Source organism: Xenopus laevis, chromosome 3S (genome assembly GCF_017654675.1).
Source record: "Xenopus laevis strain J_2021 chromosome 3S, Xenopus_laevis_v10.1, whole genome shotgun sequence".
Classification (NCBI taxonomy): Eukaryota; Metazoa; Chordata; class Amphibia; order Anura; family Pipidae; genus Xenopus; species Xenopus laevis.
Genome location: NC_054376.1, coordinates 119,380,361 through 119,399,234, shown reverse-complemented (window position 1 = coordinate 119,399,234; position 18,874 = coordinate 119,380,361). Strand labels below are relative to the sequence as shown.

Below are 18,874 nucleotides of genomic sequence, written 5' to 3'. Positions count from 1 at the left end.
TGTAAATTAGGAGTGGGAAGAGGAAAACATTTTTTACTTCCTTGTTTTGTGACAAAAAGTCACATGATTTCCCTCCCTGCCCCTAATTTGCATATGCAAATTAGGATTTGGTTCAGTCAGGCAGAAGGATTCAGCCAAATCCTGCTTAAAAAGATCGAATCCTGGCCAAATCCCGAACCGAATCCGGGATTCTGTGCATCCCTGATGTCTTCTATAAAATCATTTAAACATTAAATAAACCAAACAGGCTGGCTCTGCTTGTGATAATCATTAATTATATAGTGAATAAAGTACCCCCTCTTGTAAAATATAAGGATATTATAAGTTACCGAGGAGTTTCATGACCATATGTTTTTATACAGGTCATGGAACTCTGAGGTAACTTCTTATATCCTCAACTGAGGGTACTTTATTATAATACACAAGTTTCGGTGAGTCCTGTGACAGAAATGACATCACTACTCACCGTTTATAACTGATGACATCAGAAATCACCATTTAAGGATATAATTTACAAGATATTCATGGCTTTTGTGTATTATATAGTGAATAAAGTACCCCCTCTTGTAAAATATAAGGATATTATAAGTTACCGAGGAGTTTCATGACCATATAAAAACACGAGGCCGAAGGCCGAGTGTTTTTATACAGGTCATGAAACTCCGAGGTAACTTCTAATATCCTCATATTTTACAACTGGGGGTACTTTATTTATTATAATACACAAATTTCAATGAGTCATGTGACAGAAATGACATCAGAACTCACCGTTTATAACTGATGACATCAGAACTCACCGTTTATAACTGATGACATCAGAACTCACCGTTTATAAGGATATAATTTACAGTATATTCATGGCTTTTGTGTATTATATCTAATATAATGAATTATTAGTTTAGTTTGGATGAAGTACAAGGTACTGTTTTATTATTACAGAGAAAAAGGAAATCATTTTTATTTGAATAAAATAGAATCTATGGGACATGGCCTTTCCGTAATGCAGAGCTTTCTGGATAATGGGTTTCAAATAACGGATCTCATACCTGTACTAAAATTGCTACAATTTCACAGTCCTGTATTGCATTTAGGTAATATTCACGTGGGACAACCCCAGAAAGACAGACAGTGAAGCGTCATTCATCTCTCTAGAGGTTTTCACTGCTCTAGAATCCCAGGATGACAACCTTAAGGGTAGGACTACACAGGCGTTTTTGGTGATATCCAACGCGCTGCGACAAAACGCATTGATTTGAATAAGAGACTGAAATGGTTTTTTTTCTTTAGAAGGGGACTGTGACCCATTTGAAAGCTGCTTCTCGAGCATTCTCTGTATTTACAATATGACACCAAGTACCAAATATTTCCAGTGCAGTTTACACTGGATAATGCAGGAAAATATTCTGAAATCTACCCCATCTGTACAATGGGAGAAATGTTCATGGAGGATAAATATTAATAAATTATTTACTTATAAAGGGTGCTTAGAGTTGAAGTCCGTTATAGTCTTAGTGATTTATTGTAACTTTGTTATATTATTACTATTTAGCGCCTGCATGTCATCATCATTCTTTAGTCCTTGCAGCAGTGAAGCTTACAATCTAACGTCCCTACTATGTACATAGTGTCGAACTGGCCTACTGGGATACCAGGAAAACTCCCGGTGGGCCCAGGTGTCAGTGGGCCATCCTGCTGCTAAACATTTGGCCTATTTCATGGCCATTCCCTATTTCTATGAGAACAACGAGGCTAAATAGATGGAATAATAGATAAAGAAAAGCAAATAGGAGAATAGAGGTGAGGAGAGGACGGATAATAGTACTGAGAGTGTGCCCCTGCTCTAAGGTTTGTGGGTGGGCCCCTGCTGTAAGGTTTGCAGGTGGGCCCCTACTGTAATGTTTGTGGGTGGGCCCCTGCTTTGAGGTTTGTGGGTGGGCACCTACTGTAATGTTTGCGGGTGGGCCCCTGCTGTAATGTTTGCGGGTGGGCCCCTGCTGTAAGGGTTGCGGGTGGGCCCCTGCTGTAAGGGTTGCGGGTGGGCCCCTGCTGTAAGGGTTGCGGGTGGGCCCCTGCTGTAAGGTTTGCGGGTGAGCCCCTGGTCTAAGGTTTGCGGGTGGGCCCCTGCTGTAAGGGTTGCGGGTGGGCCCCTGCTGTAAGGGTTGCGGGTGGGCCCCTGCTGTAAGGGTTGCGGGTGAGCCCCTGGTCTAAGGTTTGCGGGTGGGCCCCTGCTGTAAGGGTTGCGGGTGGGCCCCTGCTGTAAGGGTTGCGGGTGGGCCCCTGCTGTAAGGGTTGCGGGTGGGCCCCTGCTGTAAGGTTTGCGGGTGGGCCCCTGCTGTAAGGTTTGCGGGTGAGCCCCTGGTCTAAGGTTTGCGGGTGGGCCCCTGCTGTAAGGGTTGCGGGTGGGCCCCTGCTGTAAGGTTTGCGGGTGGGCCCCTGCTGTAAGGTTTGCGGGTGGGCCCCTGGTGTCCCAGTCCGACACTGTACGCACAATATGACAGGTATATGTTTGCAGTGTAATAGGAAACCAGTCGTTTGAGATGTTTTAATTCTGCAAAGAAGTCACATTCCAGAATAAATCTGTTATACGTCTATAGGGGTATAAGAATTTTGTTTGGTAATCTGTCTTTAAATTGAACACACAAAAAAATCATCAAGTTAAAAAACTCCTTTATAAGGGGCCCTCAATCCTATTAAGGTTCAACATTAGTTAATAGATTCCCATTACTGTTTATTTGTCTGATGCTGGAGAAGCAATTGATCCATTGCCTGAAACCATTTCAGATGTTTCCCATTTGTGAAAGGGTATTTGCAGAACACATGGTTGCACTTAAACAAGTTCTGGCAAAGCAGTGTAGTATAATTCACAGTGGTAAATAGTTGCTCTTTACTTTGGACTAGAGCGATAAGCTGCCAAATATCATAGATGCGCTTCCAAAAGAATCATTCATGATACCACTGATTGAAGCTACAATATTTTGTTTGGTTCTTTGTCCTAACGACAGGGTTTCTGTTGCCAGAGGTGAGAGTAGTTCTACATGGCCCGGTTCCTTTTTATTCAGTGTGTATGCTTTTACTTTTATTAGTACAAATGAGTTTTTTTCTTTTTTTTTTTTTTTGCATAATGAAAGAACTTTCCTATATACAGGTATGGGATCTAATATCCAGAATGCTCGTACCTTATGTCTGCTAGAAAATCATTTAAACTTTAAATAAACCCAATAGGCTGGTTTTGCTTCCAATAAGGATTAATTATATCTTAGTTGGGATCAAGTACAAGCTACGGTTTTATTTTTACAGTGAAAAAAATCTTTTTTAGGGATGCAGCGAATCCACTATTTTGGATTCAGCCGAACCCCCCGAATCCTTTGTGAAAGATTCAGCCGAATACCGCACCAAATCCTAATTTGGGATTAGGGTTGGGAAGGAGAAAACATTTTTTACTTCCTTGTTTTGTGACAAAAAAGTCACGCCATTTCCCTCCCCGCCCCTATTTTGCATATGGAAATTAGGATTCAGTTCGGCCAGGCAGAACGATTCGGCCTAATGCTGATGAAAACAGCCGAATCCCAAACCGATTTCTGGATTCGGTGCATCCCTAATCTTTTTAAAAAAAATTGATTATTTGGATGAAATGGAGTCTATGGGAGATGGCCTTTCCATAATTCTGAGCTTTCTGAATAACGGGTTTCCGGATAACGGATCCCATACCTGTATATATATTTAAATGTTTTTTTAAACGGTTATTTGTAATAATTTATTTTGTGATTACTATTAAAATCGGTATCTGTCTGAGCCTTTACGTTCTCTGCACTCTCCTTTCTGACTCCCGAAACAATCCAGCAGAAGCCAGCGGATGAACATACCTGGAGGAGAAACCATGGAAGTTTAGTGCATAAGGAAAAGTTGTCGAGAATTTCAGATGCAACTCACTAACTGCCAAATTTTCAGGTCCAGATGCCACTGAAATGAAATTGATCATCTCAAGTCATGAATCACCATTTCCCCGAAGAGTTACTGTAAATCTTTAGGAAAACCTTTTAGTGGATGTCTCCTCCCCATCCGATATGCCTATGCAGTCATTGATGTAGCGAAAGAATCGAACAATGTTCGCTCTATATGGATGGTGGGGAGGTATCACTTGTTCAGTGAGTTGATTTTGTGACGGCTGTGTATGGAATTCTGTCTTTCAGGAGTGTGTATTCAGTGTGGAGGTCCGTAGTAGAAGGCACTGCTTCCATTGGACAAACCAGAGTAACTTCCGCTGAAAACTATAGGAACTTGACCTCCGAAGCTGCAAAAACAGCCAGATCAGCAAAGGAACTTTTACTAAAAAAGGTAACGATGTACAATATTTTCAGTGATGTAACATAAGTCAAAAATACAAACTAAACATCTTACCTTTTTTATTTTACTAAAATAGAGGATTTTTTGAGTGGGTCCCTAAGCTCTGGTAACTGGCAGTAGCCCAGAGCATGTGCAGTGAATCAACAGAAAAGAAAATTGGGAGCTACTGGGGGGGTCAACTTTGGAGGCTGCTAAAGGGCTATGGTGGCCTTTGCCTGGTACAGAACCCCCAAACTAACTGTGCAGTGTTTTTACCTGATTAAGCTTTAGTTCTCCTTTACCTTAGCTCTCTAATATCCCATGCGGGCTGGACCTGATAAGGTAAAGTTGTTTCAGATGCACTCACGAACTACCAAATTTTCCAGTCCAGATGCCACTGAAATGAAATTGATCAGCTCAAGCCGTGAATCACCGTTTCCCTGAAGAGTTACCGTATTTCTGTAGGAAAAACTCTCCGGAGTATAGATAGAAATGCAAGGAGGTTTGTTTGCTGTTATGTTTGTTTTTGCAAACACTTCCAAGTGGATTTCTTGTAATCTGATCATCTTTTTCAACAAAAGGCAAACAAGATTCAGGGGGATTAGTTGATTAGTTGCCCGAAGACAAATCTCCTCTTTTTTTGGGGACGACTAATCTCCCCGAACTGCCTTCCCGCCTGCTAGAAGTAAATCGCCAGCGGGATGGCAGTCTGAGCTCTTCATTTTCCGAAGTCGCCCAAAGTTTCTTTGTGAGGCGACTTCGGAAAGAGTGCTATCCTGCCGGCAATTTACATTCCAGCTGGCGGGGATACAGTTTAGGGGAGATTAGTCGCTCAAAGAAGAAGTGGAGATTCGTCGCCGGGCGACTAATCTCCCCAAATCTGATCCGTCAATCATAGTGGGTGGGGTGGTAGATTCCTCCTGTAGGTGGCTAACACCAGCACTGGAGTTGGTGGGAGGGCAGATTTGCGAGTGTGTAGGGGGCAGGGTACCAGCCCAAGTAGTATTGGAGCAGAACATATACTTTTCTGTACAGAATCAATGGGTTTATAAAAAAAGAGATTCAGGGTGTGAAGTCTCTATTTTGTATTAGAAATCCAACCCACCTGCTTTATGAGTTCCTAATAAAATGGAGAAATGTAATTTAAAACTATTTTGCCAGAGCATTGAACAACTACTAAAAGTACAGAACGAGCTGCTGGAGACTATGAAAGAAGTAAACAAGACCAAGAAACGTTATGTCCAGCTGGAACGGGTTAGCGAGGTTGCCAAGGAAAAGGCAATGGACACGGAGGCAAGGTGAGGCACGTTCCATCCAGCAAAGGGTCACTGAGCATGATTAGCTTTGGCTGAACACTTTATACACCGAGAGTTTTTTAAGCAAGTCTGCATGTCTCTTTGTGCTGTTAGTAAATATGCTAACTTAAAAAGACAGGGCCGAAACTAAGGTAAGGCAGAAGAGGCACCTGCCTAGGGAGCAGCAATGGGAGGCACTGGGCAGGTACCTGTTAAAGGGTCTTCTTCCTACCCCTAGTTAGTGTTTGCTCTTCTTCATCTCTCCTCTGTCTCTCTCTCTCTCCTCCATTCTGCTGCTCTCTCTTCTCTGTCGTCCCTTCCTAGCCTGCCCTTCCCTCTGCTGCTCTCTTCCCTGTTACAGTGGTCATGATGAGCACATGGGGGGCTAGTTGTATGGGGAGCGTGGTGGCCAGCTGGGTTGCCTAGGGCATCTGAATGCAGATAAGCAGCGCTTTAGTATGTATTCTGTTGAGAAGTGTTAGCATGATGGTAACTGTGGTCACTGAAATATTAAAGCAAATCAGCCAGGCCCGGATTATTAGGGGCGGCACACCACCTGGCCACTTGCTGAGGAGCACTGGGGATGCGCAGATCCCCAGTGCTCAGGCACTTGAGTTTGTGTGGGCGGTGCGATAGGACTGCACGGCTTAGGGGTGCCTGGGATCCAAATCCGGCTCTGAAATCAGCATCTTAATGAGATTCTCTATTTTGTTGTTACCTGTGCTTAATATGTTATAATTCCACTTTTTGCCAAATTTGTTTTGCGAAACTGTGGCAAAACTTCGCAAAAATTTGCTGCGAGAGAAAAACACACATTAACTCCCAATGCATTTAGTCCGGAGAAAGAGAAGTCCATTGATTCCAATGTATTTTGTGTGAAAAATAGCAAAAATGTCTATTAATGTATTTTGCTGCTGCTGCTGCAAAAAAAAAACACCCATTGACTTCAATGGGCACTTATTTTCATTCTGGTTTTTTATAAAACAGTTGAAATTTGTGCTTCTTTGGGCCACTCTAGGCATTTTCCACCCAGTAATGATTTTTAACTAGTGGTATCTACTGTATCATTTGATTAATGTTTATAATTTACTATATTTCAGACAGAAAGCAGTACAAAGCCATGTTTAGTAGAGCTTATTCTCTCGAGTACTTATCCGACAGCGCTAATATAACCGACAGAATACATACACTGTTCCAGTGCTTGCTGCTGACTGAAGGGATTAGACCTTTTTAAGTTCCTTGTTGATGATTCTGGTTGCACTATAACTACATTTCTCCAAAGAACTTTTTTTTATTGTACATGGTATAATACAGTTCACTGGAATGGCATTAGGTTTCCCAGGCATTATGGGCCATAATCTCTCGAGACTGCAGATGTCTTGCACATCAGATTTTACATTTCCTTAGTTTCAGGCCAACACCGGATGGCTGTCTGCTCTTATGACATGGAGATGAAACCACACTGGAAATGGGTAAATCTGAAGGTTATCGGACAGGATTTCAGAGAGTGTGAAGGGCATTAGCAAATTATTTGCCTGCTAGTTCAGAATTGGAGAGGTAGAAGCCTGGGATTATACAGATGATCAGATATGATGGCCCAGGCGTCCTCATCTGTAGATGCGTGGGTCCATCTTTTGGAACCCGTACAATCCGCAACCCGCATTTTTACCCGCTTGGACCCGCTACTGGACCTGACCCGCAAGTACCTTATCCGCAACCCGGACCTGCAAACCGCTGACCATCAAGAATCAGGAAGGGCTGTCATTGATCAGAAAAAAAGGAGTAAAAATTGCTATTGAGAAGACCCGCGGCCCAACCCGCAGAACCGCCAACCCGCGTCTATTCCCGCACCCAGGAACGTCTACCTGCAACCTGCAGGGTACCGCAGGTTTTTGCGGGTACCGACCCGCTGCAAGACTCTATCATATACTGAATCAAATTTGGCATCCTGAGATTGGTTTAAGGTGGCCATAGATGTAGCAATTACTATCTTTCTTGGAAAAGATCTTTCCAAGAAATACAATACACATGTGTAGAGCTGAATGGTCAGATATACAGATAGAAACAATAGAATTCCACCTGTATCTGATGAATCAGCACTAACAATGTCCGATATTTGGGTCCCTTCAAAGGCACCCGATCAAAATTTTCTGTCCAGCCTGATCGATGAGTCAACCGATAACCAAGTCTTCTGTCGATATCGGTCGGCTCTTTTGCCACCATAAAACGCACTGAATATCGCATGAAAATTTGTTTTGTACGATATCTGTGCGTCTATGGCCGCCATAGACCTAGGAAACTACCTTTATGGTGTGGGGTGGCTTATGAAGAAAACATAATGTGTATCTCAGACATCTAAATAGTTGGTGGAAAGGTGGATCTAAATAGGTGGACATTACTACAGTAATATTTTTCATGGCAAAATGTGCATGGGGGGAAGTATTGTGTTAATTAATTGGAATTTCTAATTGCATCACGCTAGATTCTAGGTCTACATCAATACACCCCCCAACCACATAACCTGTACAAAGAGGTACCCTATTACAGAGCCAACATAGACTTCCCCTATATAGACATGTTCATATATGTCCCAGGTATGGAATCTGTTATCCAAAATACTGAGGAACCTGGGGTTTTCCGGATAAAGGGTCTTTCTATAATTTCGATCTCCATACCTTAAGTCTACTGCAAAATTATTTAAACATTAATTAAACCCAATAGTATTGTTTTGCCTACAATAAAATATTAAGTATATTTTACCTTGAATCAAGTACAAGGTACAGGGATATCCGGAAACCCGTTATCAAGAAAGCTTTGAATTACAGGAATGCCGTCTCCATTCTACTCAAATCCAAAGTTTTACAAATTATTTCCTTTTTCTCTGTAACAACAAAACTGTACCTTGTATTGATCCAAACTAAGATATAATTAATCCTTATTGTGAGCAAAACCATCTTATTGGATTTATTTAATGTTTACATGATTTTCTAGTCGACTGAATGTATGAAGATCCAAATTACGGAAAGATGTATTATCTGGAAAACCTCAGGTCCCGAGCATTATGAATAACCGGTCCCATACCTGTACTGTCTTCTTATTACAGGGAAAAGGGAAATTTTTTTTTTAAATGTGAAATACTTGATTCAAATGGGGCTATGGGAGATGGCCTTCCCATAATTTGGAGCTTTCTTGATAACAGGTTTCTGGATAACAGATCCCATACCTGTACTAAATATCTGATATAGTAATAATTAATTAATTATTAATAGTATAATATTAAAGGACTGGTTGGATGTCCAGCTACTGTAACTTAAAGGGCATGTGAAGGCAAACAAATAAAATCCAATTTTTTCTTTTTTTTTATGAAAAATAAACCTATCTCCAATATACTTTAATTAAAAAATGTCTACCATTTTTTTAAGAAACCTGACTGTATGCAGTGAAATTCTCCCTTCATTTACTGCTGTGGATAGGAATTGTCAGATGGTCCCTAACTGCTGAGCAGGGAAACAATCATACTTATGAACAGCAGGGGGAGCCCCCGCCTTACTTCCCAGCCATGCAGAACTCAAGCAGCTTTGTTTATGACGATCCCTAAGCAGCCCAGACCACACTGAGCATGTGCACAGTCTTGGTCTTGCAAAGATGTTTAAAGGAACAGTAACATCAAAAAATAAAAGTTTTTAAAGTAATGAAAATATAATGCAGTGTTGCCCTGCACTGGTAAAACTGGTGTGTTTGCTTAAGAAACACTACTATTGTTTATATAAATAAGCTGCTTTGTAGCAATGGGGGCAGCCATTCAAAGGAGAAAAGGCTCAGGTTACACAGTAGGTACGCAATATATACGCTATATAAATACTCTGTCTGTCTAATAGTGTTATCTGTTATGCATTAGTTAACCTGTGCCATATAGCCGTTTTTCAATTCCTGCCATTGCTCCACAGCAGCTTGTTTATATGAACTATAGTAGTGTTTTTGAAGCAAACAGATCAGTTTTATCAGTGCAGGGCAACAGTACATTATATTTTGATTACTTTAAAACACTTTCATTTTTTGGTGTTACTGTTCCTTTAACAAAGTTACAAGATGGTGATCCCCTGTAGCCAACTTTGAAAGCATCAATTATTTGTTTGATTAGGCTTGGTGCGTGGTGCAGTAAGTTCATGTTTATATTTAGTATACAAAATACAGTATTTCTAGCCTTATTCTATTTTAAGAGAGGTATCTGTGCACCATCCGCTATAGAAAGCAGAGGGAATAGTCCCAGAATCCATCACTTTCCAATAAAACAAGGTGCGGGAAGAGGTTACACTGTAAATGGTGAGAAACTGGTTCCAGTGAGTTCAGACAAGGCTGTTGAATGCATTTGAACTGTACAATCGGATATGTTTGTTGAAAAAAAAAAATTATATTTATAAGCCCAACTGTCAAAAACGTGGGATATTAACCATTTTAAAAAGCTTTAGGTTAAACTTCATCTATAGGATGTTGCAGAAATAATAAGATAGAGAGCGAAGAGGATTTTTATATGGACTTTGATAGAGGACAAGCTTTAATATATATCCGATAACTGTAGGTTAAATGTATTGATTGGTATGAATAACAGAAAACCAGGACGGACAAGGGCGGATGGAAGATGCTTAGTGTGTCGACTCATATATTTAGTAAGCAGAAAAATGTTTTCTTTATTGATTGAGACCTATAATTGCACTTTGATACAATGGACAGGGCACTCTCTTCAATCCTAATACTGTTATATCTGCAGAAGAAGGATGCAGCTTTCTTTCTAGGTGTATTTAAAGGCAGTCACAACCATTTTTTGCAACATTAACGTCTTTCATGTTGCTCCAAGGCATAAACTGAAGCTCAGCTTCTCCATAAAGGAACTAATGTGTGTTCCTTTAAAATGTAGGCATTGGACAGATTTGCATCTGTTTTTATTTATTCTGTTTACCCCCATATGTAATAATATGTAACCCTGAGCAACAAACAAGAGGTTTGCTTTTAAACAGCAAATGCTGCCTGCTGATTGGTTGCTACTGGTTATTGCTTCTGGGCAAACGTAGTGTTTTTTTATTAAATAACCTCATTAGTGTTTTGTTTTGCAGCCGCTCTTCAGTTTGCCATTTAATAGTTACAGTTAGGCCCATAAATCTTTGGACAGAGACAACTTTTCTCTAATTTTGGTTCTGTACATGACCACAATGAATTTTAAATGAAACAACTCAGATGCAGTTGAACTGCAGACTTTCAGCTTTAATTCAGTGGGTTGAACAAAACGATTGCATAAAAATGTAAGGAACTTTTTTTAACACAATCACTTAATTTCAGGGGCTCAAAAGTAATTGGACAAATTAAAAAACTGAAAATAAAATGTTCATTTCTAATACTTGGTTGAAAACCCTTTGCTGGCAATGACAGCCTGACTCATGGACATCACCAGATTCTGGGTTTCCTCTTGTTTAATGCTCTGCCAGGTCTTTACTGCAGCGGCTTTCAGTTGCTGTTTGTTTGTGGGCCTTTCTGTCTGAAGTTTAGTCTTCAACAAGTGAAATGCAGTTCAATTGGGTTCAGATCAGGTGACTGACTTGGCCATTCAAGAATATTCCACTCCTTTGCTTTAATAAACTCCTGGGTTGCTTTGGCTGTATGTTTTGGATCATTATGAAACTCTTCCCAGTCAATTTCATTGCATTTAGCTGGATTTGAGCAGACAGTATGGGGCAAATTCACTATCCTGTGGAGGTGCGCTAGCGCAGCTTTTGCCACACTTCGCCAGGCGAAGTTTCGCCAGGGCACTGCTAATTCACTAAAATCCAAAGTTGCGCTCAGGGAGGCAAAAGGTAGCGAAGTTGCGCTAGTGTTAATTCGTCAAGCAGAGCGAAGTTGCGCTAGCGATGCCTAATTTGCATATGGTGCCAAGTTAAAGTGCAATGGACGTATATGTAGCAGCAAATACATTACACTACACAAGCCTGGGAAAGCTTCATATAATAAAATAGAGGTGTTATATTGCCCTATACATGTGCCCACTGTATAGTTTAGGTGCCATATGTTAGGAAATGTAGGGGGGGAAGGAGGGTGCTCCCAAAAAATTTTACAATCTTTTTCAGCCTATCACCCTTAAAAAAGTAAAAGACGCCAGCGTTTTTTTGATACTTAGAAAAAATGTAAACTTTTTTTGAAGCAATCCCTATTGACTCTATTGCACTTAGCCTGGTCTGAGGTGGCGAAGGCAAGTCTGGCGCAAGAGGTAACGTTTAGTAAAATGTGCAAGTTAGTGAATTAGCGTAGTTACGTCCCTTCGCCATAGCGCAACTTCGCCTGGCGTAAGGGTGCAAAGTAGCGCTAGAGTAGGTCCAGTTCGCTAGCGAATTTACACCAGCGCCTGTTAGTAAATCAGCGAAGTAACAAAATGACGTCATGCTGTCGAATTTGTGCTAGTGTTAAGCGCTTCGTGCTTTAGTGAATTGCCCATATGAATCTGAACATCTCAGAATTCATTCGGCTGCTTCTGTCTTGTGTCACATGATGGATAAACACTAGTGTCCCAGTGCCACTGGCAGCCATGCTTGCCCAAGCCATCACATTGCCTCCCAAATGTTTTATAGATTATGTGCTATGCTTTGGATCATGAGCTGTTCCACTCCTTCTCCATACTTTTTTCTTGCCATCATTCTGGTAGAGGTTGATCTTGGTTTCATCTGTCCAAGGAATGTTTTTCCAGAACTGTGCTGGCTTTTTTAGATGTTTTTTTATCAAAGTCCAATCTAACCTTTCTATTGTTGATGCTTATGAGTGGCTTGCACCTTGCAGTGCACCCTCTGTATTTACTTTCATGCAGTCTTCTCTTTATGGTAGACTTGGATATGGATACTCTACCTCCTGGAGAGTGTTGTTCACTTGTTGGCTGTTGTGAAGGGGTTTGTGATTCTACGACCTTCCACCACTGTTGTCTTCCGTGGACGTCCAGCTCTTTTTGCGTTGCTGAGTTCACCAGTGCTTTCTTTCTTTCTCAAGATGTACCAAACTGTAGAATTTACCACTCCTAATATTGCAGCAATTACTCGGATGGGTTTTTTCTGTTTTTGCAGCTTAAGGATGGCTTGATTCAACTGCATGGAGAGATCCTTTGACCGCATGTTGTCTGTTCACAGCAAAATCATCCACATACAAGCACCCCCCTCAAATCAACTCCAGGGCTTTTATCTGCTTCATTGATAATGACATAACAAAGGAATTGCCCACACCTGCCCATGAAATAGTCTTTGAGTCAATTGTCCAATTACTTTTGAGCCCCTGAAATGAAGTGATTGTGTTAAAAAAAAAAAGGCTTTAGTTCCTCACATTTTTAGGCAATATTGTTGTTCAACCCACTGAATTAAAGCTGAAAGTTTGCAGTTCAACTGCATCTGAGTTGTTTCATTTAAAATTCATTGTGGTAATGTACAGAACCAAAATTAGAAAAACTTTGTCTCCGGCTAAAGATTTATGGGCCTAATTGTAGCTAGTCATTGGCACCAGGCAATGGTTTGACTGGAAACTCAACAGGAAAGGCCCTAAATAATTATATAGGCAAGAACATAGAACAGTAACATCTATAATTAATGAGCTATCTGTCATGCGTGTACATCAGAGTAAAGATAGCCATACATTATAAGATCCACTTGTTTGGCAAGGTCGCAAAAGGAGTTGATCTATCCCCCTAGGGCCAAACAAACAGAAAATAGACTGTCGTCAGTGCTCGTTCAATGTTGATCATTGATGGCTCTCGATGTTGGGGCTTGATGCGGTACTCCATCCTATGTGAAATTCAAACCAGCCCAATTGACAGTTGGCCTATTTAGATCTGTACAATATCCATATAAATCGCATTGCAGTTTATCTACAAAGCAGCAAGAAGGTTGTATAATAACCTATTTTTTCTTTGCTAACAATGCTGTGGGGTTCTAACTAAATAATGGTCATTGAAATGGGGCTTAAGCTAAAATAGTTTAAAAATCTCTGATACAGATAATGTAAAGCGTCACGTTTTTTTCTTTAATGAATATTCCTACCCACTTTTAAAATGTATTTATTTGTATAACCTTGTGTAGTAATTTTGTGGTTTCTTCATCCAACAGGTTAAAGAAAAGTGAACATAGTATCTTCCACTCAAAGGCAAGCCTACAGAAGCTAAGTGCCAAGGTATGAATCCGTCTGATTATGCAGATTGGTTTGGCAGTTTGTGCATGTCTGGGATCTGATTTTACATGACTTCATTTAGCAAAATATTTTTTTTGTGTTTTTTTTTTTTTAATGTGTCCCTGTTGCCAGGCTTACTTGCTTAAGTGAAGATATGACTGACAAATATGCTTATTCTTTGTGCGACGCCATTGTTCTCTGTCTTGTAACTATAATTCCTAAAGACCTTTAATCACACACCACATGTTTTTTAATAAACCAACTTATGATAAGCCAAGACATGGGTACAACAGCCAAAGAAGAAACAGGCTCTCTGTCTCTTAGTAGAGTTATTCTGGGATATATTTTGGGTTATTCCCTTTTAAATCTTTAGATTCCACCTGTCATCCAAATCACGTTGGTATAGTAAATGAGTAATAGATACTAAAACGGGTACCGTATATACTCGAGTATAAGCCGTCCCGAGTATAAGCTGAGGTACCTAATTTTACCTCCAAAAACTGGGAAAGCTTATTGACTCGAGTATAAGCCTAGGGTGAGAAATGCAGCAGCTTCTGGTAAGGTTCAATCAAAAAATTGAGGGTTTCTGCTCCCATTGGAGGTGCTGGCGTCTCTTTTTTGGATGCCGGCGACCATTCTTGGATGCCGGCGAATATTCTTGGAGACTATTCTTAGGCGCCGGCGACCATTTTTGTGCTTGACCCGAGTATAAGCCGAGGTAGAGTTTTTCAGCATATTTTGGGGGCTGAAAAACTCGGCTTATACTCGAGTATATACGGTATCTTGTCTGCCTATTTTGGGCTGTGAATGATGTCAATTGCTGATCAGCTACTTAAGCCATGTACGCAGTACTTACATGAGAGTTCTGCGCTGCCCTCCTAGTTCAAAGTGAAGGGGGTATATATAGTGCTCACTTTTGGTAATCACTTGACCTGTGGGTACACTGGAAGTATAAGAATGATTCCCATGTTAGTATAGGAAGAAGAAAATTCAAGCTTTTTTTGCCACCCACCCTTCGCAAAGCTGGAAATCACAAAGCTGGAAGTACAGAATAGGGAAGATGGTGCCTTGAGTGAAATCAAACTTAAGCTGGCCATAGACTCAAGATCCGATCGTACGAATCCTCGATTCGTACAATTTTCGGACCGTGTGTGGAGAGTCCTGACATTTTTCGTCCCATGGAGATCGGTCGTTTGGTCGATCGGACAGGTTAAAAATTTCTCTCGGCTGCCGATAATATCTCTGCATGTATTACCGATCACTGTTACTAGCTGTTGTCAGACATAACTTTCGTATGATTGCTGTAGGGGGAGAACATCGTCTGATCTGTTCTTTTACTACTTTATTTGATCTGAAAGTTTAGTGGCAGGTCTGGAGATGCGGAATCATCGAACGGTCGGATCTTTGTGTCTATGGCCAGCTTAACACCAGTGCTTAAAAGATATAATTGCTAACCACTGAGCAGTTTGTCAAAGATCTATGACCTAGGCTATAGACTCCATCGTTCATCCATACTTGGCATAACTTAGAGCATAGAATTGTATTGATATCAAATAGTTTCAAATATTGATGATTATCTTCGTTTTTATAGTCCCGTCTTGAATAGAACAATACAAACTATCTGCTATCTAACTATCTGGTGGCTGCTTATATTTGTATTTTCTTATGTGAATCAATGTACAGTCACGTGAGTACTGCAAAAGTGATCCATGATTCTGTTTAGTTTTCTACACAGTTGGTTGAGTATAATCAGCAGTTTTCAGAGGCACGGAATGAATACCTACTGGCACTAGCAGCAGCAAATGCCCACCTCAACCATTACTACCAAACACACCTTCCTGATATCATGACGGTAAGTGACTTATAAGCAGCATTGCACCTCTCTGTATGTGGTACAGGAACACCGCTAGCTTGCATGTTATTCAGAAAGCAACAGGGAACACAAATTGCAAGGGGCCCAGTTCTAATTGCTTGCAGTGTTAAACACTAGCTAATATTAAATACAGCCTTTTATTTTTAGCATTTGGCCCCTCCCAGCCTAATCTTATGGACCTATCTGTTCCATATATATATATATATATATATATATATATATATATATATATATATATATATATATATATATATATATATATATATATATATATATATATATATATATATTATATATATATATCCCTGTCTTTTTTGCTTGAGTGCAAGAGCATGGTAGATTTCTGTATCCTTTCTGTATGGGGAAGTTGCAGTGAGATCTTGGGAGGGTTGAATTTGACTTACAAGGTGTTTAATGCTTTATGCAGTGGGCACAATACAATGGTGATCTTTGTATAACCTTTCAGCATGTTTGACATGAACCTATTCTAGGCAAGAGTCTTTCAGAGGCCTGGTTGAGCAGAGCCTGGACCCATTGACCTGCAATCTGACTTGGACCCCCAGACCCACTATCTGACCTAGCTAGGGGTTAATTTTAACCCGACCCAGGAACCATAAAAAACAAAAGTAACGTTGCTGTGGACCAGAAGTAACACCACTCTGGAGGTGCATCACCCATGTCAGGGGAAGATTATATTTTAAATTGGGGAGTTGAGGGGAATAGAGCCTGCACTCTAAATATATGCACACAGTCTGCCCACACAGTCAGGGAATCAGGGAAAACCAACCACTTTGTGTGTATTCTGCTGGTATCGAACATGATGCAGGACTGGACTGTAAACAACTTCCCAATAACCATTCATTATTTATTTTGTATGATTTTTTTTCAATTATTATCCTTCCTAATGTTTTTTTTGGGTCAGTGAACCCGACAACCAGACATTACATTGCATTTGGATTTACTTGATGGTGCATCAGCGGATATCCTAGCAGTTAACCTATGCATGGCGCAAGGTATACAGCAGAGACTCAGCGAGTGCAGGACAGCCCTGTCCCTACATACCTCCCTCTCTTGCCCCAATAAATATATTGCTGACGAATGCAGGCAGCTTAGTATTCATAGGAGAGAGCACAGGTCTCTTCAAAACAGCAATTCAGAGTGAAAGGCAGGGTGCAAATTGGGCACCTTAAAGGTAGGGATGCACCAAATCCACTAATTTGGATTTGGCCGAACCCCCGAATCCTTTGTGAGATTCGGCCGAATACCGATCCAAATCCAAACCCTAATTTGCATATGCAAATTAGGGGTGGTAAGGGGAAAACATTTTCTACTTCCTTATTTTCTGACAAAAAGTCACGCGATTTCTCTCCCCGCCCCTAATTTGCAATTGCTAATTAGGATCTGGATTTGGTTCGGCCTGGCAGAAGGATTCGGCAGAATCCGAATCCTGCTGAAAAAGGTCGAATCCTGAACTGAATCCTGGATTCGGTGCATCCCTACTTAAATAGAATAATGCTAGAAATGCTCTATTTTGTTAACAATACATAAACATGAACTTACTGCACCAGAAGCCTAATAAAACAAATGATTTATGCTTTCAAAGTTGGTCGCAGGGGGTCATCATCTTGTAACTTTGCTAAACCATCTTTGCAAGACCAAGACCACGCACATGCTCAATGTGGTCTGGGCTGCTGTTGGGAGCCTCTTAGATGATCAAATTATCAAAACTGCACAAGTCAAATAATATCTACGGTATACCATTTTTATGAGAAACCTGATTGTATGCAGTGAAATTCCCCCTTTATTTATTTGCTCTGACTGCTGCGGATATGAATCTCTACCTGGTCGCCGGCTGCTCTACAGAGAAACAAACAAAGCTGCTTTTCTGCTGTTTGATAGTATGATTGTTTCCCTGCAGAGCACCTAGGGACCGTCTGAAGTTTCCTATCTGCAGCTGTCAGAGCAAGTAAAACGAAGTGGGAATTTCACAGCATACAGTCACACATTTTTTAATTAAAGTATATTGGAGATAGGTTTCTTTTTCATTAAAGAAAGTAAAAATGGGATTTTTTTTTGCCTTTACATGCCCTTTCTGCAAATCAACAGCGTGTTCATAATAAGCCTGTAAAAATAACATTATGCCAATCTCATGTAAATTTAACTGATCGGGGCCCTGTTGTAAAGTCCAGGCTTTAAACTTTATTTAGTGATCAATAATTTTGCCCTAACTTTTGGGTTATATTGTCATATCCCCAGACACTGAATTCTGAATAGTTTATTTTATTGAGCTCTTTTCGCTGTTGTGTTCCCTGTACAGTGTTTAGATGGCGATATTTATGATAGGCTTCGTGATTACCTGACGCTGATCAGTAACACAGAGCTGAATACCTGCAAGTTCACACAAGAGCGATTCAAAGACATATTAGTGGCTTCCCAGCAGGTAAGAGCTGTGTGTCATCTCCGAGCTTGTCATTTACCAAGCTGCATTCTGGGATTCATTTGCTTTGACCTTTACTAGTAGGAATCCTGATAGATCAATTGAAACGGATATCTCATAATATTTTTAAATGCATGTATATACTTTATGCTTATTGTGAAACACATACTGAAATAAACCCTAGGATCACAAAAGCGTAGAAACCTCAAATGTAGACATGCATGGCAATGAAAAACCCTGACCGTTTTTTTAATCAGGGAAATCCAAAAAAGGCTGAGGACTAGAACCACGGGCAGCTGTATTCTAGTTATTCACAGTCATGTGCTTCCTGGCCCTGTAATACTCAAGAGTTAAAGGAACAATAACACCATAAAATTAAAGTGTTTTAAAGTAAGGAAAAATATCATGTAGTGTTGCCCTGCACTGGTAAAACTGCTGTGTTTGCTTCAGAAACACTACTATAGTTTATATTAACAATGCGCTGAGTAGCAGTGGCGTAAATTGAAAAAAGGCTATATATATGGCTATAGTGGATAACAGATAACACCATTATGTTCTACAGAACTAGTAGTGTTTCTGAAGCAAATGCACCAGTTTTACCAGTGCAGGGCAACACTGCATTATATTTGTATTACTTTAAAACACTTTCATTTTTTGATGTTACTGTTTCTTTAACTTACAGCCAGAAAGGCGCAAGTTTGTACCCCTAACAGCAGTGGTCCAGGAGATTAATTGCCAACGATAAATCTCCTCTTCTGT

General features: G+C 40.4%; 1 protein-coding gene across 1 annotated transcript in view; it reads left to right on the top strand.

Moving 5' to 3' along the window:
• Positions 1–18,874, top strand: part of fchsd1.S (FCH and double SH3 domains 1 S homeolog) — a 77,344-nt gene that overhangs the window by 39,401 nt on the left and 19,069 nt on the right. The window contains exons 5-9 of the mRNA XM_018256231.2: positions 4,191–4,335; positions 5,485–5,621; positions 13,745–13,808; positions 15,529–15,657; positions 17,996–18,118. Coding sequence (XP_018111720.1) covers positions 4,191–4,335; positions 5,485–5,621; positions 13,745–13,808; positions 15,529–15,657; positions 17,996–18,118 — 598 coding nt within the window. The remainder of the gene's footprint in view (positions 1–4,190; positions 4,336–5,484; positions 5,622–13,744; positions 13,809–15,528; positions 15,658–17,995; positions 18,119–18,874) is intronic.